Source organism: Salvelinus namaycush, chromosome 9 (genome assembly GCF_016432855.1).
Source record: "Salvelinus namaycush isolate Seneca chromosome 9, SaNama_1.0, whole genome shotgun sequence".
Lineage (NCBI taxonomy): Eukaryota > Metazoa > Chordata > Actinopteri > Salmoniformes > Salmonidae > Salvelinus > Salvelinus namaycush.
The window spans coordinates 41,352,491-41,380,232 of record NC_052315.1 but is presented as its reverse complement, the minus strand read 5'-3'; the positions used below and the strand labels follow the sequence as shown (position 1 = coordinate 41,380,232).

General features: G+C 44.6%; 1 protein-coding gene across 1 annotated transcript in view; it reads right to left on the bottom strand.

Moving 5' to 3' along the window:
- Window positions 1–25,301, bottom strand: part of LOC120053504 (protein MTSS 2-like) — a 35,196-nt gene extending 9,895 nt beyond the window's left edge. Inside the window, exons 1-6 of the mRNA XM_039000634.1 lie at window positions 24,821–25,301; window positions 17,714–17,775; window positions 17,454–17,527; window positions 1,465–1,549; window positions 1,261–1,352; window positions 1,074–1,148 (exon numbers count right to left, since the gene is read on the bottom strand). Of these exons, the coding sequence (XP_038856562.1) occupies window positions 1,074–1,148; window positions 1,261–1,352; window positions 1,465–1,549; window positions 17,454–17,527; window positions 17,714–17,775; window positions 24,821–24,889 (457 nt within the window). The 5' untranslated portion in view covers window positions 24,890–25,301. The remainder of the gene's footprint in view (window positions 1–1,073; window positions 1,149–1,260; window positions 1,353–1,464; window positions 1,550–17,453; window positions 17,528–17,713; window positions 17,776–24,820) is intronic.
- Window positions 25,302–27,742: the final 2,441 nt, after the last annotated feature.

The window sequence follows — 27,742 nt, the reverse complement described above, 5'->3', positions numbered from 1 at the left end:
GAGAAATATCGTTGACGTAACTAAAGTTACTTTGAAAAAGTAGTTCACTACATCCAAAGTACTTAGTGATTAATCATATGTAAATCTGAAACGTCATAGACTACAAATTGCTACAAACCGATCACTCTGGACTGGAGTCAGATGTTAACAGAATGTGTAATTTAGCCTATTAAAAACTCAACTTCAAGTGAGAATTTGGCAGATCTGATGGCAAAAAATAAAGGAATGTCTTGCTTACTTCTCCCATATGTCTATGTAGTGCGTGGTTCCTGTAGTTAGCTACAACGCTACATGGCAAAAAAAAAAGTAATTATCTACTGAAAACACTAGTGGATTTGAATGTAGATGAACTACCACCAAGCTACTGTCAAATGTAGTCCAATTACTATCTGAACTACATATAGGTCACGACTCCCCAACACAGACGAGGGTATGTTAATACTGATAGGACACACCAGTATCAGACAGACTACAACACTCCAGGTGAGATGGTCAGACACAATGACGTGATGATGCAGGACACACACACACAGAAACACACACACCAGATATTAACTATAGCATTATCATGAAATGCCTCATGCAACGCGGGGAAATGTGGGGAAAGCATAACACACATACCTAGAAGCTCTACAGCAGGGGAATTGCCAAGTGAGGAGGCAGAGGAGTAGACAGATAGGTAGCATGGGTGGAAGAAGGAAGGGGGGGGGGGGAAGCATAGACAGAAAGCCCAATATTAGAGTTGGCACGGTCATCGTTATAAGCATTGAAATAGATCAAAGTTGTACACATAAACCTCTTATTTTTTACCTCCAAACTCTCCAAACCTTTTGGATGATAGCCTTCATTTCTGATTTATCCCTCATTGGAAACCCATGACAATGTATTTCTCATTCAGGGCACTAGGTAGTGGCATTTCCCAGTTAGGTGCTGGTAACTAGCCTACAGTACAACAAAACTCTATCTAGTCTACATCCTGTTTTGGACAGAGTTTTTAACAGTAGCCAATCAGTAACCAGTCATTTTTAGCAGTAGCCAATCAGATCATGTCACAGGGTGCGGTTCGATGTTACCTTTCCTGGCCTTCTTCTGGAGCTTCATGGTGTCTGAGGACTTCCTCTTGATCTCCTGGCGAGACCGCTTGTATTCTGATGAGGAGAGAAGGAGCGGTCACCCTGGAGTTAAGCGTCATTTGTTGATTGATTTGTTCAATCAATCAAATTCAATATAATATATAGCCCTTTTAACATAAACCCTCACCTTTGGCGTGGTCTTTGTCCAGCAGGTTAGCTGTCTTTTTCCATTCCTCTATCCTGTCCTGGAGAGGAGTGACTAGGCCTTCCATAAGAGCACTGGGGAGGAGAGGAAAGAAGAGGGAGGGTAAGGACAGGACTTGTAGCACCATTAGCAATGCACAGAGATCTAGGGAGAGGAATCAGGCAGGGTTGAAGGTGGACCACTTACTTGGTGAAGTGGCGTAGTTTAGTCTCAATGCTGCGGTGTCTCATGCACATCCTGGTCAGAGCTGAACCTATGTCCCTGGTGCCTCCTGGAGAGAGAGGGAGAGATTGGTTCTAGTAGTGTGGGTTTACACAACCACTGGGGGGCGGCATTGCATATCACAACAAGGGACACCAGTCAGCTCAGCTAGCACAGTTATTTTCTCCAACCAAAATCTTAGAGGAAAATGTCAAAAGTAATCAATCTAACACAACATCTAGAGGCTGCAGCCCATTCATCCTCAACATTATCTTGCATCTACTACCCTGGTCTGGACACCAACTACACCAATGAAATGTAATTGCATTCAGTGATTTACCCACCCCACCCCACATCCCAGGAAATCACAGCTTGTCTGAGTTGCTGTACTACTTTTCCTCTCTAGTCAAGCGTAATTAAAATGGGGTGTTAAGCCTTAAAGCCCAGGCTGGCCCCAAGCTACATGCTCCGCCGGCTACAGGGCTCATTCTTAGGGTACCGCAGAAACATCGGCCAGGATTGATCCTGCTCTAATCCACTGGGCCAACGAGGCCTAATCGGGGGATGGTCGGGAGGGTCTCACACCACCACACACATTCGCAGGCAGACACACACACACACACACACACACATGTGCATGAGTGCACGCATGCGCTCGCACGCGTGTGTGTTAGTCCGTGTGTGTAGACAGGTGGTGTGATTTACATACCCCCTCTTCCCAACTCTATCCTGAAGGAAAAAGGTGGGTACCCTGTAAGGGGATATCCCTCTATTCTTCCCTGGCCTGCTCTGCCTTTCCTGTTCTCTGGGTTTCCTAAACACCATTCTTACAGGGGTGCGAGGAAAGACCGGCTTGAACCTGTCTGTCCACGAGGAAGGCTCAATCTACCAAGCCTGGGCCTGCACACAGTTAAGCCCTTTCCACACTATTGTGCCAACCCGAACTGTGCTGGCTTCAGCAACTATGGTGGATGTGTAGCCAGGCCAGTGCAGCACAGCTCAGCTCAGTAGAGTGAAAAAGATATTAGAGGGAGAAGAGAGAGAGGAAGCTGCTGATCTAACTGGATCAAATCAAACATCCTCTGACTGTAGAATACTGAAGATTAGGGTTGTTACAACTGACTGATATGCATCGGTCCCTGGTTCAAATGTGTAAGATATGAGTGCATCGGCCCAAACTCGATTCAAATGTAGCATCCACCGGTCAGGCAATAGATTCAAACGTTACAAATATATTTTTCTCAAATGACTTTCTTTCTACCTTCTGAAAATACCTCTTATCTGTGTGACAATTGCGTTCTCTCCTTCAGTGTCGAACTAAGCATGTAATTGTGTTGACAATCAGTGATATACGGGGTGGCAGGTAGCCTAGTGGTTAGAGCGTTGGACTAGTAACCGGAAGGGTTCTAGATCGATTCCCCGAGCTGACAAGGTAAAATGTCTGTCGTTCTGGCCCTGAACAAAGAAGGCCGTCATTGTAAATAAGAATTTGTTCTTAACTGACTTGCCTAGTTAAATAAAAGTAAAAAAATAAATATACAAGTCATTTTTCATGCCGAACAAGCCCAGGCAATACAGTATCAGTAGCCTAGTCAAATTGCACACTGTGCGTAGCTTCGCGCGCTGACCAACGAGAGGTAGGCCTATTCCTAATCTGGCACGTCTGCGGGTCACCTTCAGCATTCAAATGTTTGTCAAATGGATTGCGCAATATTACATTTTATGTTAAACAATGTCATTTGCGAGGCTATTTTTATCAAATGTGCTGTTGAATAAAAGTAGCCTAAATTACCACCGTCTGCGGTGGTACCACTCTCATCTGGCTATAGGTAGGCTACATGCTGATCAGGGATTACATTAGATTTTAATTTTGATTGTTCAGGTTCACCATCAGCAATCGTTTTGGTAGTTTTGCTTGAAACAATCAGTATGGTCAGTTTTAGATATTCAGGGTAAAGTTGCTAATTTCATAATGAGGACAGCAATCGTTTTTGCTACCCACACTGCATGGTTGAAGCAGAGAAGAAGAGAAGCTCACTCCAACTCTGTCAAAATTTCCTAGCGGTCTAAACCATTAGATTATGAGACGGGGGTGAAATTCAAAGTTGTGCTACATACAGTACATTCATTAGCTATGTCATAGCACATTTTTAAGATACATATGGATACATTACTAGCTCTAACACTTTTAATCTGCAAAAATAACAAATTCATAGTGGGTGATGTTTTTTTTTTTTTTATCAAAAGTGGGGAGGGACAAAAAGCAAACAACGCCCCCCCCAATCTGACAGTGTGGTGGTAGATGTCCAGCTTCCCTTATGGTTTAGCTCAGGGGCCTACATACACACAGTCAGCTCAGACAGATCCAGCTCAGAGGCCCAGTGCATCGAATAGTATCGCATCGAACCGGATCGCATCGATTCAATCTCTAATCGAAAAAAATCGTTTCAAACTGAAATGTATTAATCCTGTATCATATCGGATCCAATGTATCTAGATACATATCGAATCATCTTGAAAGGAAAATATGCACATCCCTACTGAAGATGGATGTATACAATGAAGAATAATCTATTTCATTTATATACCTAGAGACTAAACTAATTCCCTGGTGAAACTCATCATAAGACAAAGCACCGTTCACATATACAGTAGCTAGTATTCCCTTCACTATTGGCTTCAATGCTCTGGGGATTACGTCAAAAGCATTCCACCTCACAGAACTCCATCTCCCAGAGGCATCAGGGCCAGATGCTGGATGGATTTGGGGGATGGATGAATCCACTGACAACCATGTGTGGATGGGATGATGTGTGGTGGAAGTTTAGTCATGTTGTCATACAGCTGTATTTCCTTTCCAAGTGACTGAAATGTGTACAGGTAAGAGGTCAGAGGTTACCCAGCTGAATCCCACCCACTATGATAACGCAGGAAGTGATATAGGGACCATGGGAAGATCTCTCGCGTCCTCTCTCTCCTCATCTCCTTCTCAAAACAAATTGAATGAGAAAGCCAGAGGTCCCTCCCCTCTGACCTCCTCCAAAGGGTTTTGAGGAGTCGAGGAGAGAGGATCAATATTCCCTCTCATTTTTTGCGTCACAGAGCAAATTTCAGGTCTGAGGAGCGCAAACTTGAACGTTGTGAAAATTCTGTGCAACTCCGGTGCGCATTTACTGTGAACACTGAGGCTGTGCCCGCTTTAAGTTCATTTTAACAGTGGTCAAGTAGACTACTGTGGCTATTTGATCATAATGTAGGCCTACCAGAGTAGCCTACCATCAAAAACAATGGAGAAAATGCATCCCATAACATTTTAACATGGAAATAGCTGTTCTATCGTTTAGCCTACAGTAGCAGCCAATGTGTAGTCTTCAATGTAGGCCTATATTCCAGACTTTAAAAAAAAAACATGCAGGGCTTGACATTAACCTGTTGATCCACTTGTCCTTGTGACCGAAAATGTTGTTGTGTTGTTTGATGCAAGACACCACTTTACAAAATAAAATGCATAATTATTGTCATACCATTATTACAAAGTCAGACAAATTATGCTACCCTCTGCCTATCTACCGCCCCACATCACCCCACTGTCAGCAATCACTCCCCCATTACTGACTACAAATGATCTATAACTGGGTTAATAACTCACTAACTAGCAAAGGATATGAACAAATGTGCACACGTGGCTACATGTAGCTTTCGCTTTGATTTCAAAACAAGCGAATCTACTCATGACCGCTCATGCTGTAAACACAGTCCAGGTCAAAGTGAATGGCTCAGCTCCATATATGGCAATGGTCTATTTGCATACAGGCCTACTGCAGCTCTGATTGGTTATGCCGCACAGGTCTGTGTAGTACGGGCCTGAGTCTTGCCTGTCAATGCAATAGAATCCTACTCCGATGAGTTCTGCCTACAACAAAATCTCTTGCATAGTTGTTTTTGCATACTAAGTCTTTCATAGTTTGTTTTGTTACGGTATGTTACATTGAAAGTGGCTAATATTACATTGATTCGATCACAACTCCCACAGTAAAGGGAACCATTGATAGTGTTAACTAACGAGGAAAACTCTAGAAAGTTGAGTGAAGTTCAATCTCTGCGGGGGCTGATATTTCTTCTGCGCGGCAGTCCCAGGGGAGCTGCACGCCCGCGCACAACCGCAGCTTAGAGGGAACATTGGAAAGGACACGAGGAGTATGCAATTGAGATTCTCCCCATGTGGGGCCCTTAACCCCCCTTCCGTCTTTCTTTCTCCGGAAAGAAGTCCTCTGTCACCCACAGTGTGTTTGTGATGTGATTTGTAACACAATGGCCCTCTCTCTCTGTATGATATTCATTTTGCATAAAAATGTCACTGAAACTATGGATTGGAGACTCTTCTCTCCACTCAGTCTGTTCTCGTCACAACTCTTGATCAACTGAATAGGTAATTGAAGGCTGTTTGGCCTTCAAATCAATGTGAATATGCTTGTATAACATATATACATAGACATATAGAAAATGCACTTACAGTATTGCACATGGAAACACACACACACACACACACACACACACACACACACACACACACACACACACACACACACACACACAGTGTTCCTCTTTCCACTACAGGAGGCGTCCACAGCTGCAGATCAACTCTAAAGAGGCTGGCTTGGCAGGAAGAGGGGAGAAGAGGGAAGAAGAGGAGGATGGAGGGGAGTAATGGGCCTTTTATCTATATAACAGACCTTCCCAATGTCACAGTCAGCCAGCCTCCCTCCACACACACACACACACTACCCCCATATCCTCTCCACCTTGCCCCCATTCCCATCCACACCTGCCAGGTTTCCCCTTACTTCCCCTCCGAAGGATTGGCTGAAAGTGACATCCTGGAGACGTCCTGACCAACAGGCTTTCTACATCCAGGAGCACTGGCCTCTGGCCCTGACCGGACACGCTCCACAGCCTGGAGTCCCACAGCCCACAGGCTAGCCCACACCACAGGCATGGCTGGAGCCGATGCTGGGATAGCCTCAAACTCTCCATTCAATATAGCCTGTCTGACTAGGATAGCCTCAGACGCTCCATTCACTATAGCCTATCTGACTGGGATAGCCTCAAAAGCTCCATTCAATATAGCCTATCTGACTGGGATAGCCTCAAACGCTCCATTCACTGTAGCCTATCTGACTGGGATAGCCTCCAACGCTCCATTCACTGTAGCCTATCTGACTGGGATAGCCTCAAACGCTCCATTCACTGTAGCCTATCTGACTGGGATAGCCTCCAACGCTCCATTCACTGTAGCCTATCTGACTGGGATAGCCTCCAACGCTCCATTCACTGTAGCCTATCTGACTGGGATAGCCTCAAACGCTCCATTCACTGTAGCCTATCTGACTGGGATAGCCTCCAACGCTCCATTCACTGTAGCCTATCTGACTGGGATAGCCTCCAACGCTCCATTCACTGTAGCCTATCTGACTGGGATAGCCTCCAACGCTCCATTCACTGTAGCCTATCTGACTGGGATAGCCTCCAACGCTCCATTCACTGTAGCCTATCTGACTGGGATAGCCTCCAACGCTCCATTCACTGTAGCCTATCTGACTGGGATAGCCTCAAACGCTCCATTCACTGTAGCCTATCTGACTGGGATAGCCTCCAACGCTCCATTCACTGTAGCCTATCTGACTGGGATAGCCTCCAACGCTCCATTCGCTCACTGGAATCCAGAGGGATCCATCTAGTACATACGGATGCACGCATATCCACATTGACAGGAGTTGCCTTGATGCATGTTCTCAACAAGTGTGAAGCTGTGTATTATAAAATAAGATAAATAACATATGGGCAGGGCAATGGAGCCATATTATATTCATTCAGGCTGAGGTAAATGTCCCACAATGTTATTGTAGATATATATATGACTACATATGGTACACAGTCATAAGTCAGAGGTGGATGACTGTATGTGCCAGATACTGACACTTCACAGGTAGCTACATAGATCTATACGACCAAGTCTGCTCATGGTTAAAGTTGTTGTGTACAGTATTTTTGAGCAGACCAGACCCATTGACTGGTGAGTGGTTCCAGACCTCTGGTCCTGATTATCCCCATTCTCCAGTGATCCTCGGGGGAGGAATTTAACAAGCTGGCTTTATAGAGGCCGCACTGGTCCCGCCATCCGCCTGCCAGTAGCTCCAGGACTAGAGCCTGGGGCCTCCCTCACTGATGCCTTCAACATGGTGTGTGTGGGGGGTGGAGTGGAGTCTGAATGGATTTAGCTTCCCATTGGAACACCTTCAAACTGTTCTACCTGCCAAAGATGCTAAAACTAGGTTGGAAGCTAGTTAAAACAGCTTGATTGTTTTTGAGAGTGCTGACTGTGCTATGTCCTTCCTGTGTTAAACATCAAAATGTTTATAGAGGCTGGTCAGAGGTTGCTAACGAACAGAACATCCTCACTTTTATGTTTCCAGGAATGTCACAAAATTGGAATCTTATCCAGCTGGTTAGCTAGAGAAATCTCTTAGTCCTAAGGATAACAGTTAACCAAACTCCAAAGGATTACATCATACACCTCACGTTGGCACCGTAGCCATGCAGTGACGCTGACGCTGATCAGCCGGATCTTAACACAAGCTCTTCCCTTCACCCTCTCTCACCCATTTTAAGAGGTTCAGAGAGCAAGCCGGTAGAGGCGGTGGAGGCCAATGATAGATGAACGAAGAGGGGGATGGAGAAGAAGAGAGGATGAAAAAAGTGATAAGACTTAGGTGGGGCTGATGAGTGAGGGGATAAGTGGACAACGGAACTGGTTGACCACTGCAGGTGCAGCCGTGGAAGCCAGGTTTTTGTGTGTGTGCGCGAGCGTCTGTCTGCCTGTCTGTCTGTCTGTCTGTGTGAAACTCAGGCCTCCTTATGACCCAGGTTCAGTGAGAAAACATATGGAGAAATCACATTGTTATTAAAGCTGCAATATGTAACTTTTGGGTGACCTGACCAAATTCACATAGAAATGTGTGTTGTAGATCTGTCATTCTCATTGAAAACAAGTATAAGAAGCGGTAGATCTATGTGCACTATTTCTATGATTCCCGTTCTTAAGTTTCGATTTTGCATCTTTTACTTTCGATTTTGTACACCAGCTTCAAACAGCTGAAAACACAATATTTTTGGTTATGGAAAATATATTTCACAGCAGTTTAGATGGTACAGTGATTCTCTACACTACACTTGTCTGTTTTGTCACATAAACTGAAATTAGGCAAACTATTAGAATTTTTGTAACCAGGAAATGGCGGAATGATTTCTCCATAGTGCATCTTTAACAGAACATACAGTCAGGTTTCACAACCACCACGTGACATAGTGTGGTGTGGACTGTGCTGTCAACACCACACTCTGTATTAGGATGATGGACAGGAGGAGAAAGAGGAGGAGGAGAAAAGGGAGGAGGTAGAAATATTTACTACTGAAGGAGCTTCTTGCATTGGGACAGAAGTGTTGCTACAAATACGCCTGCCTGCCTGCCTGCCTGCCTGCCTGCCTGCCTGCCTGCCTGCCTGCCTGCCTGCCTGCCTGCCTGCCTGCCTGCCTGCCTGCCTGCCTGCCTGCCTGCCTGCCTGCCTGCCTGCCTGCCTGCCTGCCTGCCTGCCTGCCTGCCTGCCTGCCTGCCTGCCTGCCTGCCTGCCTGCCTGCCTGCCTGCCTGCCTGCCTGCCTGCCTGCCTGCCTGCCTGCCTGCCTGCCTGCCTGCCTGCCTGCCTGCCTGCCTGCCTGCCTGCCTGCCTGCCTGTCCCGCTCCACTCCAAATATGCTTTTCATTAAGGAGCTACGCAGGAGAAAAACAACACGTTTTACGAGACAGACAGCGAGGAAGACAGAAAGAGAGAGAGAGAGAGAGAGTTGAGAGAGAGAGAGAGAGAAGGAACAAGAAAGAAAGGAAGAGAGAGAGAGACACCGAGAGAGAGAGAGAGAGAGAGAGAGAGAGAGAGAGAGAGAGAGAGAGAGAGGATCAGAAAGTGAAAAGGAGAGAGAAAAGGAGCCTGAGGGAATGATGCTGGACAGTCACCTCACAGGCATATCGGATAAACAACAATCAGATGTGATGCACCACATTGTGTATAGCACTGGAGGTTCTCATTGTTTTCCACGTTTGTGAGAAACTGATGTATGTCTTATGTATCATTCTAGTTGACTCTTGAATGTTCCTCACTCTAGTCTAGAATAACAAGTAGCCTACCAGTTTGACTCTCTCTGTGTGCCCTTCCTCTACTGTCTTGTTTTCAAGGTCCATTTCCAACTAGCTCTCACAGTCTCACTTCAGAATTAGACGTTCATACATGTTTCTCAAACGTCAAATTTAGAAGTTGTTACAAATGTAAAATGTCAAAGTGTTTAAGGTTAAGTTTAGGCATTAACTCAGAATTTTGAAGGTTTAAGTCTAGGCATTAACTCAGAATTTTGAAGGTTAGGTTTAAGTTTAGGCATTAACTCCGAAATCTTATGGTTAGGCATTAACTCTGAATGGTTAAAGTAAGCTTCTAAGGTTAACTTTCAATCGCCATCCCCGTCCTCAACGCCCTAGCAAAACCGAAACCTAGTTGAAGGTAACAGCGCTTAATGTTGCCCCTAGTGGCTGGTTTCCACATCATCTCCCGACGTCCTCAGACATGGCTGGACGTCGAATACTGACTTGTATTACGGGTGACCTGGCTGCCATTTCACCGTGATGAGATTGAGTAACACTGTAGATGTTACCCATGAAGAGACAGTATTTCTCCCTTTCCCTTAAGGGGTCAGCCAATGGGATCTCCAATGGGTCCTGCTAAACCATCTGGGAAACACTGTCTTAGCTCCATGGAAAACTCCACTTTTTCTCAACCTACCTCGTTGCATGATCCCAGCCGTATCTTTACTCTGTCACTCCCTTCCCACATCGCCTTAGTTTGCATTCCTTCATCTCAGTCCCTCTTCCTCTCTCCTTCTGTTTTCCCCTCCTCGTATCCCTTGCTCCCCATCCACCCGTGTCCTTACAGGATATAGCTGAACACAGTGTTCTCCTCAACTCTAATGTTTGTCTTCTTAGCTTGGTATTTGCCTGCAGAGTGTTCCTTACACAGAGCCAAGAAAGACTTGTTTTTCTCTCCTTCTCTCGTATTATTCTCTCCTTCCCTCCATTCCTCAAGATTCAAGGAATTTTGCTCATTTTTACAAGCAGGCGTGGAGGAAGCAAAGTGAAGCCTATATGTCTGATAGTTTAGTTCATTTTATTTTATGAGCTGAATGGGGTGAAGGATGTTAACCTTTTACTGCAGTGGGCAAAATCATGGTCACACAGAGTGTTTCTTGGTAGTCTTAAACAAATCTACTTTGAAAAAGAAGTATCCACCTCACACACATGGTTATGGGCTTAAAAAAAGAAGACACCTGCACCATGTCAGATATAGAGTGGAAATGTATTTATATACATCACAGAAGACTGAAATATAACAAAACCGTTTGACATAGAAACACCGGATTATCGGCGGGTTTTGGGAAAAATCTTAATTAATGAATTATTAAACATTCCAAGATGGCGCTTTTGGTCATTGGCTGCAGGAAAGAGCTACGGGGTTCTTCGCCTGTCCCCATAGAACCATTTGAAGAACTGTTTTTGGTTGCAGGTAGAACCCTCTTGGCTTTATTAATTATGAAAAATAATAACAGCATTCCTCCCATGGGGGCATTGGGTAATTTGACTGCAGGAAAGGGCTGTATGATGAAAGTTCTGTTCATTCTATGAATGAAGTGAAGGACTTAAGATGAACTCCATCTGAAACACTGTCCTGGTTATTTGCATGTTCATGAATGTTGCATTTTCCTAATGAAACCCAGTAGCGGGTGGTAACTGCAACAAAAGGCCTACAAGTTTAAGAAATTGCATGTTACCCCAGGAAACCGATCGCAGGTGTTAACTGTAAAAAGGCTATACTTTGCCCCAGGAAACGGGCAGTAAAAAAACAAGGCAGCTTTATTCACGTCGGAGGAATTTAGCAAAAAGTGTCAGCCTATTTGCAACGTACTCCCTTGTTATTGCACTTTTGTTTTTCGTGTGTTGCATTTGCATTCAGTAGCGATTAGGAATCATATGATTATGAAGGCATAAATGTATGAAAGTGTTTAAGTAGTTGTGTCCTTGTGATGTACTTATCTATTAATGTTATGTATTATGTCATGCTTTATGTTCTGTGTGGACACCAGGAAGAATAGCTGCTGCTGTAGCAGTAGCTTATAGGAATCCTAATAAAACACTAAGTACATCCCATTCTCTGTAGTAATAATCATTATTGGAAACGTTCATTTGGGGGTTTAGGGAGTGACCGCAGGCCCTGAGGTTAATGCTCCTGAAAAGCACATGGGAACTCAGAGCCACCACAGCCATGACAGGCAAGAAGGCGGATAGGCGGACGGACAGACTGCTGTAACGATGGTGGTCATTCAAGACTCACTCCAGAATTACAATGTAATAAAACACAAAACAACCGGTAGGAATAGCATGTCATGGTGAAAAGAGCATCACGCAACAACTATGTATTCAATAACAAATACTCAACACACAATCATGTCCACATACATATGGCCCATACATATTCTAATCCACACGTACATCATATAGCATCTAGCCTATACACAAATCAGCCCATATACAGCACACCCATAGCCTGGTCCCAGATCTGTTTGTGCTCTCTGGTCAACAATGACCATAGGAGACAAGACAGCACAAACAGATCTGGAACCAGGCTAGTACACACTCCTACATCTTCCCAAATAAAACTAGGCCTGTATTACCATATTACATGGGCCCACTCTGGTTTTGTGACATGTTCATATAAATAGCTCCGCTGCTATGATGGTGGAGCTGACAGTCATCTCCAGGGCTGTACTGTGTGGCGTGGGGCAGGGCTGTATCTCGCTGACAGCGATATCCGTGCCATCTGCCAACCCAGAGAAGCACAGCGGCCAGGCAGGATTACTGCCTCACTGGCACACTGATCTAGTACAACCCCCCCCCCCCCAGTGTGTGTGTGTGGGTGTGAGTGTGTGTGAGAGAGAGAGAGAAAGAGAGGGAGAGAGAAAGAGAGGGAGAGAGAGAGGGAGAGAGAGAGAGAGAGAGAGAGAGAGAGAGAGAGAGAGAGAGAGAGAGAGCTGAAGGATCAAACATCTTGGAAAGTGTCTGTGAGTGTGAGTGTCTATGTATTGCATTATCGAGAAGGATTTCATTGGACGGTGTATACCATGTGTATCCTGTACATACGACTAATAAAACTTGAAACTATGTGAGTAAGATCTAGCATACAGGACACCTACAGTGTCTTCACGTACACACACCTCCCATCACAGAGTGATCTGCAGGACATCTGAGTGTGATAGTGTTAAAGCTATGGCCCTGGTGATGTGAGGAGAGGAAACCCAGTCTGTTATGTGTGTTGGAGTGAAGCTATAAGAGGATTAACTCTATGCCTCTCTCTCTCTGTCTCTCTCCTGGCTACAGAGAGCTGTGAAAATCCCAACACATCCCCCATTCCATCCAACCTCATCCACTGCCACGTACCCCTCCTCCCTCACTTACCTAAATATGGAGAACTTACCCTCTCTTATCCAAATATGGAGAACATACCCTCTCGTATCCAAATATGGAGAACTTACCCTCTCTTATCCAAATATGGAGAACTTACCCTCTCTTATCCAAATATGGAGAACTTACCCTCTCTTATCCAAATATGGAGAACTTACCCTCTCTTATCCAAATATGGAGAACTTACCCTCTCTTATCCCAATAATATTAACCAACACACACTTCCACATCCTTGTCAGAAGTCCCAAACAGCCATCCAGAGGCAAAGACCTCCACTGAAGACACACACACAGTAGGACTTCAAGCATAAACCGAGTCAAACAGCAAAAAGAGTGAGGAAACATCTTACATTTACAAGATGTTACATTTGCCTCTTTAAGAGAAAACGACTCTTTAACTCAATCAGCAAATATACTGTGCAGTTAAGGACAAACTTATTGAAGACAGATGCTAGGCTGAGTTCGACCATTCCCCATTAATACCCAGTGTCCATTTCCACAGCAGTACTTCCTCTCCTCATGCTTTGCTCTCCTCTCATTCCCTCTCTCAGCTTGTGAGTGGGAGAACAGTGACAGGACAGATGGATGTTTGCTCGAGTGCAGAAGGAGAGGTAGAAAACAGGATGAGTTAATGGGGTGATGGGGACAGTGTGTGAGATGGGTGGTGAGTTAGTGGGGTGATGGGTAAAGTGTGTGAGATGGGTGGTGAGTTAGTGGGGTGATGGGTAAAGTGTGTGAGATGGGTGGTGAGTTAGTGGGGTGATGGGTAAAGTGTGTGAGATGGGTGGTGAGTTAATGTGGTGAGTGTGTGATATGGGTGGTGAGTTAATGGGGTGATGGGGACAGTGTGTGAGATGGGTAGTGAGTTAGTGGGGTGATGGGGACAGTGTGTGAGATGGGTGGTGAGTTAGTGGGGTGATGGGTAAAGTGTGTGAGATGGGTGGTGAGTTAATGTGGTGAGTGTGTGATATGGGTGGTGAGTTAGTGGGGTGATGGGGTGAGTGTTTGAGATGGGTGGTGAGTTAATGGGGTGATGGGGACAGTGTGTGAGATGGGTGGTGAGTTAGTGGGGTGATGGGGTGAGATGGGTGGTGAGTTAGTGGGGTGATGGGGAAAGTGTGTGAGATGGGTGGTGAGTTAATGTGGTGAGTGTGTGAGATGGGTGGTGAATTAATGGGGTGATAGGGTGAGTGTGTGAGATGGGTGGTGAGTGTGTGAGATGGGTGGTGAGCTAATGGGGTGATGGGATGAGTGTGTGAGATGGGTGGTGAGTTAATGGGGTGAGTGTGTGAGATGGGTGGTGAGTTAATGTGGTGATGGTGTGAGTGTGAGAAATGGGTGGTGAGTTAATGGGGTGATGGGCTGAGTGTGAGAGATGGGTGGTGAGTTAATGGGGTGATCGGGTAAGTGTATGAAATGGGTGGTGAGTTAATGGGGTGATGGGTTTGAGATGGGTGGTAAATTAATGGGGTGATGGGTAAGTGTGTGAGATGGGTGGTGGGTTAATAGGGTGATGGGTAAGTGTGTCGGGGGCTAGATTAAAGGGGAAGAACGTGATGAAATCTCCAGCTGTGCCAGCAGCTGGGGTTCATCCCCTGATGCTGAGAGAGAATCAGGGCACAGAGCAGACCCCTGTAGCGCAATAACCCCTACACGGACACACACAGACACACACACAGACTAATAAACACACACACAGACACAAAGACACACACACACAGACTCATTAACGCACACATACAGACTAATAGACATACACACACTCTTTCTGTGTCTCTCTGTCTCTCTCTACAACACCGTGTTATAACACTATTGCTACTCTAGCTTATCTCCCTCACTTGAACCAGCTATTTAAACACTTGTAGAGATCCCAGCGAACCATGCTGTACCACAAATCAGGGAGGTGAAATGGCCCAAACTACCCAGCCTGCAGTGAGAGTTCAGGGGTCATCGTTCTCCAGCACCAGCCGGTTACCATAAATATTGACATTCCTCCAGCAAAAAGAATGGCTGCGGTTGTAGAGTCCACTGACTGGCACTGAGCACCAAAGGGCTCCCAGAGGACAAACGGAATGGAATTGGTGTCACTGACAAATCGCTAATGATTCAGAGCAGAACATTCAGAATCTCCATCTTTTTACATAGACACAGGGATCAGTTATTACTGTTTACGGTCTATAACCTGGGATGCTGTGTGTCTTCCACAGACCTGGGTTCAAATACCACTTGAAATCAATTCAAATATTTGATCTGGGCTTGAAGGCTCTTGCCTGGTGCAATGGAGGCAATTCTTCTTTAATCATTAGTTTTAGAACATCTCTCTCCATACTGTGTGCATATGCATCTTTCTGATGCTGCAGCCGTGGATGCAATGATGTCTGTCTTTAATCCTAAAGCTAATGTCACTGGGAGACTGATGGGGTGGGAGTGTGAGCGGGCGTATGAGTGACATAGATTTACATCATGTCCTCTCTAAGCATTTCAAATAATTCTGCTCTTCTTTCTCCTGCCTCTCTCTCTGTCTCTCTCGCTCTCTTTCTCTCTCCCCCCCTTCCCTCCTTGCTCTCACTCCATCCACAAACTCCTTTGAAGAGTTGCCCTGGCACGGTCATAACATTACTAGTGAGAATAGGTTCAGGTTGCCAGATGTTGCCAGGATCCAGCCCCTCTGAGAGCTCCCATGCTGTGAGGATGACTGACATATTGGACCTTCTTATGTCTAGGCCATCGGACAGCCTCATCACACCTGGCGGCCCACTGTTACAGCATCTGACCTCACTCTAGGTTATGTGATGCAGCCTCATCAGTGATGCAGTCCCGTTTGGCAATTAGCTGGTGTATCCCTATTCATGGTAACACTTTATTAGGATAGCCCTATCTGTAGATGCTTAGTAAACTATCATTAGACGATGCTGTTGACATGTTACTGAGACAGACGTTTTGTAGAGCATCTACAAATGGACTCTCCAAATAACGTGCTACACTATTCATCAGTTCATTTGCAACGAATGGGCGACTATAGAACAGCGGATGGGCTGTTGCAGACTATACAGACTCAGAGGTGGTTATGTGGAGGTATAGATTATTCTCTATAGGACGGTACACATGTAAAGTATACATAGCACACTACTAGATTCTACAGACTGCTTCGTGTGTGTCAGCATGAGGTCTAAGGTCAGGTGGCTGAGCACCAGCTGTTGTGTGTGCGTGCGTGCGTGCGTGCGTGCGTGCGTGCGTGCGTGCGTGCGTGCGTGCGTGCGTGCGTGCGTGCGTGCGTGCGTGCGTGCGTGCGTGCGTGCGTGCATATGACTGTGTGTGTAGGTTTTTGACCTAAACACTGCACTCGATGATCAACTGGGTGGAAATCTGTTTTAATCATTGTCCTACATCGGATCTGTCTGCCGCTCCATACAGTGACAAAGCAAGATCAAAACACGACCTCATCACCAGCCCTACATACAATAAGCTCAGCTTTACACTTTGGTGGGTTGTTTCCATGCAGATTCACCCCTCCTTTCAGATCTTAAATTACGATACAGTACTGAATCTGGACATGAGACCTGTTCAAATACTCTTCAAATGCATCCTCCCTTCAATCAAGTCATCTCATTGACTACCTCTACCAAGGAAGGCTGCATTTGAACAGGACCATAGAGCCTGTATACTGCTGATAGCAGACACTGCGCTTCCCAGTAGTCTTAAAGATGCGTTATAAAGGTTTTGTATCATTTCAGCCAGTAGTTTTAAAAGTAGCGCTCACGAGCCTTGTATTTGTGTTTCCCGAAGGCAGTAATGTAATTTATTGGCACATAGACCGGATAGATGCAGTGAAATGTGTTGTTTTACAGGGTCAGCCATTGTAGTACAGCGTCCCTGAAGCAAATTAGGGTTAAGTGCCTTGCTCAAGGGCACATCGACAGATTTCTCACCTTGTCGGCTCAGGTATTTGAACCAGTGACCTTTTGGTTACCAGCCCAATGCTTGCAACTTTTCTTCTAGTAATCGCAGTCCGCAGACAGATATTATTAGAAATTTGTGCACGATTGTGTAGAACGTCGTACATTTCGAAATAGGTTACGTCCTGACAAATTTCCTGCAATTCGGATGATATGTTACGAATTCCAATTCGTACGATATGTTTTGAATTTGTAAGTGCGTAAGATCCCATTCAATCTGTTTAAGTGGCTTCCCGCTCTTCTTTTTCCTTCCTCTCTTCTTTTTCCTGAGCCACACTGATGTGAAAAATACTAGATAAGTGAAAGCAATAACAAAATCACTGTAGGATATTAGTTTCACCTATACAATGTTTTCAGATTGGTTGAGTCAAGGATGAGGAAACAAGGATATTAGAAAGTCTCCTTACCTCTTGAGTTGGTCGCCATGTCTGCCACCTTCTGAAAGGCATCTAGAAATGCCACTGTTGCCAGAACTGTGGTCCTACATGTGGACAGGAGGAGGAAACAGCAGTCAGTATTCAACATCTACATTGACTAGAAACCATCAACAGTCCAGAATGTCAACACAGGACAGTTGGAGTTACCAGTCTACTGAAGAGGGATTGGATAGGACATTCAATTATAGTCAGTCTCATAGACATAAATACTAAAGAAATGAAGGTCTCACCTGAGTTGGGAGTGCAGTTTAGTAGCCTTGGCACTGAAGTCTTCCCACACGGGATAGGAACTCTGGATGAAAAAGGAAGCAAATGTTAGTTAAAACCTTTTACACCACACACACACACACACACACACACACACACACACACACACACACACACACACACACACACACACACTCGCACACACACACACACACTCGCACACACACACACATCATGCTTTGTTCCAGTTGACCAGCACTTGGTAGCACTTTCTGTGCTCAGCATTTTGATATGACTCATTTGTACGACTCAGAACAACATAATACATTATCGTCCTATCAAGCTTGCATATTCTCTCTTACCTAACCAAGCTGAAAACACAGTTGACTGTGAAAATGAAACATGTGCCCAACATGGATGCATAACTCTGAAAGGTAGCTTCTCCCCTAAGGGTAAGTCTTGAAGTCAACACAGCATGCCTAAAGAACAAACTTCTGCTGATACATGTATTTTAAAAGGGCATTTAACTACGTTGCTACAATGTTCCCAGACTGTGTGACTATCTAATAGCGTCTCTGCTCCTGTGGGGTGCTGCAGGGCGGGCTGGGTGTATGTGGAGGGGGGAAGGGGAAAATTGGGGGGGACAGAGCAGGTTGCATGCCGGCTCTTTAACGGCCCAATGCAGTCAAAAATGTGATTTGTCTGTGTTTTATATACATTTCCAAACTATGGGGTTGGAATAATACTGTGAAATTGTGATAATGCCCTTTTAGTGTAAGAGTTGTTTGGTGGGATGGAGTTTTGGCCTGCCTGGCAGGCAGTAAATTAGCTAATAGACCAATAGGAAAGAGTTCCAAACCTCTCTGCCAATAACAGCTAGTTTTCAGTTTTCCCCAGAGAGAGGGGGACACTGACTGCATATTCACAATCTTCTCTTGCAGCGAAGTGAGAAGACAGCAGAGAAATGAGAAAATAGGCAAAAAAAACTCCCAGATCATTCACTCTCATTCTATTTCTCTCCTCATATCCTCCCAAGAAATAAAGGTTAAACAAAAATAAAAAGAAGAGATTCCATGTTTTCCAGATCTTTCTATGAGAGAATTAACTGCTCACAAAGTGATCTGGTTTCACTATAAAGGCTATCACATTCACTGTTAAAATGTTTCCCCCATGCTTCACCATTCTCCCTGTCTGTCTTCACTGGGCTGCAACAGGTGGCTAATCAGCTTTTCAGCCCTGCGCCTCCAGGCGACAACAGAGGAGGCTGAGAAGAGGCTGAGAGGAGGTTGAGCCAGGACAGCTGAGGGAGCAGGGGGAATGCAGGGTTAAGAGATCCATGCAGTGCAGCGAAGGAAGACACACACATACAGAGCTCCTAAAATCCAGGCAGACCCTTCCTTCCTCAGTTAATGAATTCATCGGAAGAGAGCAGGGATGGCTGTTATATAACTGCATCAGATGCTGGCTGGTCTGTGTCATGTTGCGCTGTTAGATATAGAGGAGTTAGTGATACACGCAGAGCTCTCAACAGGCTGCAACACTGACAGTGTGTACCTAGCCTAAATAGCTGGGTTAGTCATAGAGACATGGGGCTAATTCTCTCCTTGGCTTGCCAGGAAGGAGACTAAGCACTAGGCACCTGGGTAATATACATTAGGTACCAAATGGAAGAAAACTGACTGAAACCGGGAGGGATTACTTGGACTTTTCCAATAAGAAAGGCTAATTTCCATTTTTCCATTGCAGCACTTGAAAACGTTTTCGATTGCATGCCCTAGCGCAGGGGTATTCAAATCTTACCCTACGAGGTCCGGATTACTGCTGGTTTTCTGTTCTACCTGATAATGAATTGCACCCACCTGGTGTCCAAGGTTTAAATCAGTCCCTGATTAGAAGGAAAGAATGAAAAAATACAGTGGAACTGGCTTCAAGGTCCAGATTTGAATTTGAAGGCCCTAGTGAATACGACCCAGTTGTGCTGACTGCTGAGTAAAGTTTTATGAATCCTGACCAATTGATTCCAGCTGTTTATCAATATGTCCCTTTCTCCAAGCCTCATTTTGCTCCCGTAGACACGACAACAAAAAAATGTAGGAAATGCCGATATTAAGTGCTGATCTCATTGAGCGTCTTACAGTGTTTGACAAATGACGCCCCATAAATAGATGGTGTCGAGTGGCCATGGCCAGTTAGCCACTGTGAGTAGATGATCAATACCAGGGCTCAGGGTAGGAGTGCTGATATAGGATCAGTTTTGCCTTTTAGATTATAATGAATGGACAAGGGGGGGACCTTGGTGGTTTTTAGACTGTTATTTGGCATATCTTGTTGCTACTGTAGCTACTCTGTTGACAGTTTGGACAAGAACATGTGCTAGCTAACTAGCATGTTAATTGTTAACAAACAAATGAGTGAATGTGCTATAACGCTAACCAGCTGGCTAGTTGAGCGCTTTGGCTAGCCAAAAATCACATCTTATCTTTTGAGGCGCTAAACATTTTCTTACACTATGATTTAGGACATTAGGAAAGAACTGGGAAACGTCCATGACGGGCATTGTTGTCAGCTTGCTTCATGACTTTTGAGCTTAGGAAGCACGAGCGCCACCACCAATCAGCCTACACCACCGTGCACACACCCGTCATTACTATGACAAATGACAAGCTGTCCGAACACACAGAAATCTGATTTGGTCACTTGTAACTTACTGTTTGGACATTCAGTATTCAAAAAATGATATGAGCATTAAGGCCTGAAGTTTGAACAAGACTTTATAGAAGCAGAGCTCCAAGCCTAGAGAGGAAGGACATAATCATTCTTTATATCCTCACACTTTCTATATATACAGTTTAGATCTAGTTTATAACTAGGGCCCAGAGTTCTTCCTGGTCAGATCATATGACACTTTCTATATTTATATAGTTTATAACTAGGGCCCAGAGTTGATCAGATTATGTGGTCAGGAAACTCCTAGTCCTATTTATGGCGAGTAGGGCAGAGCCGGGACGAATGTAACACGGGTGAAAGTAACACGCCCGTTTTCTCAGATAACACAGAAGCTAGAATGCTGTAGTGAAGTCAGCACATTCCTAATAAGGAGGACGACCCTCCCTGCAACAAAAAACAGCCCAGTATGACCGTGCTTTGCCGAGTAATCAACAAAAAGTGGTTTTGAGCGACGTAAGTAAAAAAACAGACCCGGAAATATTTGTTGGTTGTAGAGTTGTGTTTAGTTGTTAAGGTTCCGAACATATGTCATTTTCTGAACCCATCTAGTGACTAAATGACAGCATAGGTTCCAAGTATCATGCTAGCTAGTCTTGGGTGTTAGCCTGGGAGAAGTTACAGGAGAGATGGGTGGGATGAAAGTAACAATGTAAATTGATGACATGGAATAAAATAAAACATTTAAGCACAGGCCATTGTCTCTTCTAGTTCATATTGCTTTTATATTGTCATCAAAATATCAACAAGTGACTGAATGTTTGAAAATGATATGACATAATTAGAATTACGCCTTAATCAATTGACTTGATGGATCAGCTCACATAAGGTTTTATCGACAGGTTAATAGTTAAATATCCACTATATATACAAATGTATGTGGACAGCCCTTAAAATTTGTGGATTCGGCTATTTCAGCTACAGCCGTTGCTGACAGGTGTATAAAATCGAGCACACAGCCATGAAATCTCCATAGACACACATTGGCAGTAGAATGGCCCTACTTAAGAGCTCAGTGACTTTCAACGTGGCACAGTCATAGCTTACCACCTTTCCAACAAGTCAGTTCGTCAAATGTCTGCCCTGCTGGAGCTGTCCCGGTAAGCTGTAAGTGCTGCTATTGTGAAGTGGAAACGTCGAGGAGGAACAACGGCTGTTTTTATTGGTTTGGGCGAGGCTCCTTATTTCCAGTGAAGGAAATCTTAGCGCTACAGTATACAATGACATTCTAGACAATTCTGTGCTTCCAAATTTGTGGCAACGGTTTGGGGAATTCCCTTTCCTGTTTAAGCATGACAATGCCCCCATGCACAAAGCGAGGGGGCATACAGAAATTGTTTGTTGAGATCAGTGTGTAAGAACTTGACTGGCCTGAACAGAGCCCTGACCTCAACCCCATCTAACACCTCTGGGATGAATTGGAACACCGACTGCTAGCCAGGCCTAATTGTCCAACATCAGTGCCCGACCTCACAAATGCTCTTGTTGCGGAATGGAAGCAAGTTCCCGCAGCAATGTTCCAACATCTAGTGGAAATCCTTCCCAGAAGAGTGGAGGCTGTTATAGCAGCAAAGGCGGGACCAACTCCATATTAATGCCCATAATTTTGGAATGATATGTTCGATAAGCAGGTGTCCACATACTTTTGGGTCTCAACCCCGCCCTGTGCAATTGGGTCCTTGACTTCCTGATGGGCCACCCCCAAGATGGTGAAGGTAGGAAACAACATCTCCATTTCGCTGACTCTCAAAACTGGGGCCCAACAAGGGTGCGTGCTCAGCCCCCTCCTGTACTCCCTGTTCACCCATGACTGCGTGGCAATGCACACCTACCACTCAATCATCAAGTTTGCAGACGACACAGCAGTAGTGGGCCTGATTACCAACAACAACGAGACAGTCTACAGGGAGGAGGTCAGGGCACTCGGAGTGTGGTGTCAGGAAAACAACCTCTCACTCAACGTCAACAAAACAAAGGAGATGATCGGCCATCGCTCATCCATATATTTATATGTACATATTCTTATTCCATCCCTTTAGATTTGTGTGTATCAGGTAGTTGTTGGGGAATTGTTAGAATACTTGTTAGATATTACTGCACTGTTGGAAATAGAAGCACAAGTATTTTGCTACACTTGCATTTAAATCTGCTAATTATGTGTATGTGACAAATCACATGTTGATTTGATTTGTATATCTTCATGATTCTGGGGGTCAATTACATGGAAATGTGATGAGCATGATGAGTTTGCCGTTTGTGAAGGGCATACAGACATGTATTCTATCACGTATGACAAGAACAGCTGGAGCGCACCTGATTGGAAGGGCTAAGCATGAATAGTCAGTGAAAATTGTGAAAAACACCTCCTACTACATCCCCATTCAGGTAAGATGACAAAATGATGGTTAATACAGCTATTATGTCATCCATTTTAGTCTGACTAATATTGTACGGCAAAATATTGTGGTTGCGCAACATTGTGATGTTGACGCATGGTTCATTTTCATAAATTATAAACCTATAGCATAAATTATTCAAATCGACACAAACATGAAATTATGGCCGACAGTACATTTGTTGAACGTAATAAGCATTACAAACCATAAACATGGAGATAAGACAGATATTGTGCACTCGCCAGCTGTTACTTTCGTCCCAATGCTCTGTTACTCCCGCCCTACCAACAGGTACATAAATAACGGCGCAGTAGTTATGTTCTCTGTCTATTTCATTGCAACTAATTTATCCTAGAAATGAAATTACAGTTGCTAATGATAGAGGACATATATAAGCTGTTTGTCATAAAATATGGAGTCTCTAGCTCTATCGATCTCTGAGTAATTAGGGAAAAAGCTACAAATGTTACCTTTGTCCTGGTTTTCCCCTAGTCTATCCTCGTAGAACAATGTAACCCGACAATTCTTGGCAGCGACCCAACTAGTCTTCCTCCACGGCTGATGACCATGCCTGTTCATACTTTCCATCTTTTGTACAACAGACCAAACCAGGCCACGGCCTCAACCTATGTGCACTTGTCCAGCTTGGCTGCCCATTCCCCCAAACCTCCATCATCTAAATATAAAGAGAGACATCACAATCTTTGGTGGTGGACACTGGCCAGTGGGCATAAGGTGTCCGTGAGCCAGACAACGGCCAATAGGGACCAGGGCCTAGTGGCCATATGGTGTCCATGAGCCAGACCACAGCCAATAGAGACCAGGGCCTAGTGGCCATATGGTGTCCGTGAGCCAGACCACGGCCAATAGGGACCAGGGCCTAGTGGCCATATGGTGTCCGTGAGCCAGACCTCGGCCAATAGGGACCAGGGCCTAGTGGCCATATGGTGTCCGTGAGCCAGACCACGGCCAATAGGGACCAGGGCCTAGTGGCCATATGGTGTCTGTGAGCCAGACCACGACCAATAGGGACCAGGGCCTAGTGTCCATATGGTGTCCGTGAGCCAAACCACGGCCAATAGGGACCAGGGCCCAGTGGCGGCCATATGGTGTCTGTGAGCCAGACCACGGCCAATAGGGACCAGGGCCTAGTGGCCATATGGTGTCCTTTAGCCAGACCACGGCCAATAGTGACCAGGGCCCAGTGGCCATATGGTGTCCGTGAGCCAGACCACGGCCAATAGGGACCAGGGCCCAGTGGCCATATGGTGTCCGTGAGCCAGACCACAGCCAATAGGGACCAGGGCCTAGTGGCCAAAATGGTCAAATGACTTTGTCAAAGAGGTGCCTTCCTGGATGAGAAGGGGTTGCCAAATTTGATCAATCAACCCCTCTCTCCATCATTGGCCTGACGTTAGACACAGGAAAATGTGTAAGCACACAGGCACACACTAAAAACATGTTATGGGTTATGTGATCAATGTATGCATCATGCTTTATATGTCCACATCCCAGCTGTTGAGGTGATATAAAGGTTGTTTGTCATGTTTGTCGGATTAGGTTAGTGAGCTGTCATACATCCATCAAGACATCCGTAATAACTGTGGTTGTAACAATGACTGATTAAGAGGTGGGTCAATGGGAACCCAGGCTTTTTTATTCAGACATTATTCTGTTATTATTTAGTTAAAGATAACAATAGTATAACATACATTTTGCATAACAAAGTATAGCCTATAGCCTACAAATATTACCTCAAAAAAAAATCAACAGCCTGATTCTATTCAAGGACATACTGTTGGTCGTCACCAGAATAGCTGCCCCCCTACAAACCTGCCCACTCTAGGCAAATAACACAAAGGAAAAATATTTATCACAATGTATCCTAATGCATAGCCAGTGAGGGGGTAGGGAATAGGGAATAGGAGAGGAAACAAAGGCAGTAAATTGCTTCTGTTCATCAATGCAATAGCTCGGTAAAACCTGTCGACATTAATCGAGCTCTGGTACCTTCATGTCGTTGACGATAGCTTGGAATAATCCACCCAACGCTCCGCACTCCTTTTCTACCGACTCCATAATCACAGTAGTCTCTCAACGATGACTGAATACGATAAATTAAATGTCCAGAAGCGCAAAATATTCAAACATCAGAACCCCGATCTTTTCACTCGCCCTTCGTTGTCCTTTCCCATCCAAGCCAGACGCAGAGGATGCGAAACCCCCGGCTAGAGGGCAGACAAAAAGAAATCGGCTACTCAATGGCACCGGGCTTTTGACGCTCGGTGGTGACTCTCTCTGCTCGGACGAGAGTGATGGAGAGGAAGCAAAATCCTCGTTGCAATTCCCTCCGATCTACAAACTGCGAAAAGAAGAGCAGGGTGAGTTTGAGTCAACGTCGATCTTCATCTTTGGTTGATATCACGGGCAAATGTGGAAATCACCAGTCCGGGGACCACGAGAGTCAGTCGTTCAGTCACAGCTCTGGAAACGGGGGCGCGCTCTGTTAGAAAGGAACAGATGTCTTGAAGCGGAGGTTCTGTAGTTCGATCCATAGGAATTGAAGGGGGCCGGTCAGTGTTTTTGTCACATGCAGCGTGGAGGGAGGGACACCCCTGATTCAAACAAAAGTGAGTCCGTCTTCTCATTCAAGCATACTCTGAAGAGAAAAACAAAGGATATCCCCAGCTCCAAATGTGCTTTCAGCATGTACGCGCCTGTTCATCATTGACTGTATCAATCCCGAGTTTTTGTTGCAAGCAACAATGGATTCAAAACAACATCTAGACCCCACCATGCAAATATGCTGCTGAATATGTTATTTTAAGCAAACATGTTATTTCAAGTTAAAGGAACCTTAATGTTTTTCTTTAGTACATACACTAGCGGCATTAATTACATTGCATAGCAACAAAGTTGCCCGTTGTTGTTTGAAATAAGAACGGTTCTTTATCCCACCTGTGTGATAACAATAAAAGGTATCTGATTCCCCAACATTTTTTTGTAAATTGTCTGCTGTGTAGAAGAGGATTTTTTTTCAGTTGCATGTAACTTTTTATTTAGAATTTTTTTGGAAGTCCATACCGGCCATAACGGCAGTAAATGACGATAGTTGCTCATTGGTGAGTAACGAACATATTTTGACACGATTAAACTTGAAAAGCTAGTAAATGGCATGTTGAATGACTGCTTCTTGGGCTTAAAGGAGAATCGCCATATCACCGTCTCCTCTAAAGCCAGATTCTTGTTCAGTGTTTCCCCAACCACGTGGGCAGCCATGATGAGTCTGTCAGAGGCCTGTCTGTGGGCCTGCAGCCCAGTCAGTCTGAACCACAGACCTCGCTCTGCCTCGCTGGCATCCTCAGCAACAAAAAAAAGAAAATATCCCGACACTGAAACCACCTCCCTCCTCCACCACCAACCCACCACTGCATGCGTGTCTGCACGAGTTTCCCTTGTTACCTAATTCAGTGAATGATGGCTTTAGTAAGGGGGGAAAACGCCAACTCTTCTGTTTATACTCACTTTCCGTAAGGCTGTATGACTGAAATCAATTATCCACTCTCAATGTGTCAAGCTTGAGACTTTGAAGATCTTGAGAGCTTACGTAACTTAAGTGTAGCCCTTTACACTTCTACCCGTATACGAGTTGAACATCGGAGACTGATAAGCGGCTAAATTGGAACGCAGTGGCTGGACAGTAACACGCTGTACTACATGACGTCAGAGCACTGTCTGCTTCACGGCGCTGTATGGGTTTTGACTGTATGGGTTTTGACTGACAGCCGTTCTAAACTTGAACACCGCGCGTGAAAAAAGTTGCCTCCATCCCTCCCGCTAATTGGCCAACTTTTGCAAATATTTTGTTGTCCGAGTGAGGGAAATTCTGGAAATTACGAGAACTCAATGTATTGTAAAAGATGAAACGTTGATGATTATAATAAATAGCATTTTGATGTCAAACAAGCAAGCCGAACACCCTTGAGTCCAAATGTGCACTTCTCATTTCCATATCATAAAACTCAAATAACATACAATGTCAACGTTTATGATCACTATGCTTGATGTACAGTTACAAGATGACATGGCGCGATACTTTGGGTTGTCCAGAACAGAATGAGCCTATGTTTATTGTATTGTGAAGAAAATTTGGCACAGACCACGCATCTGAATGCACTCATTACTCCATTCTATGCACAGCAAAATAATGTCTGGCTCGGCTATTTACCGTTCTAACAGCAGTGCGCTTGCGCTGCGGTCGGAGGGTTGGCAGTACTTGACGTGTCTTTAAAAACAAGCGCAAAAGTGACAATTTCATGCAGTGCTAATGGGAAGTTTTAAGACCCACAAAAAGCAATGATACAATTTACAGAAGTCTAGCATTTGTATAGACGCGCAAATGTTATTCGTAAATACATTTAGGCCCAAGTGTACATACAGTGCCATGGACCGAGAGAGGCGATTTATGATATGATTATTAATTTTATATGAAGCCCTCCATAGGCTACCCTTACCCATACCTACAGTGCCTTCAGAAAGTATTCACACCCCTAGACTTTTTCCACATTTTGTTGTGCTACATCCTGAATTTAACATGGAGTCAATTGAGATTGTTTTGTTACTGGCCTACACACAATACCATATAATGTAAAAGTGGAGTTATGTTTTTCAAAATGTTTACAAATTAATAAAAAATGAAAAGCTGAACATTTGTCTTGGAACAATAAGTATTCAACCCATTTGTTATGGCAAGCCTAAATAAGTTCAGGAGTAAAAATATGCTTAACAAGCCACATAATAAGTTGCATCGACTCTGTGTGCAATAATAGTGTTTTAACATTATTTTTGAATGACAACCTAATCTCTGTACCCCACACATACAATTATCTGTAAAGTCCCTCAGTCAAGCAGTGAATTTCAAACACAGTTTCA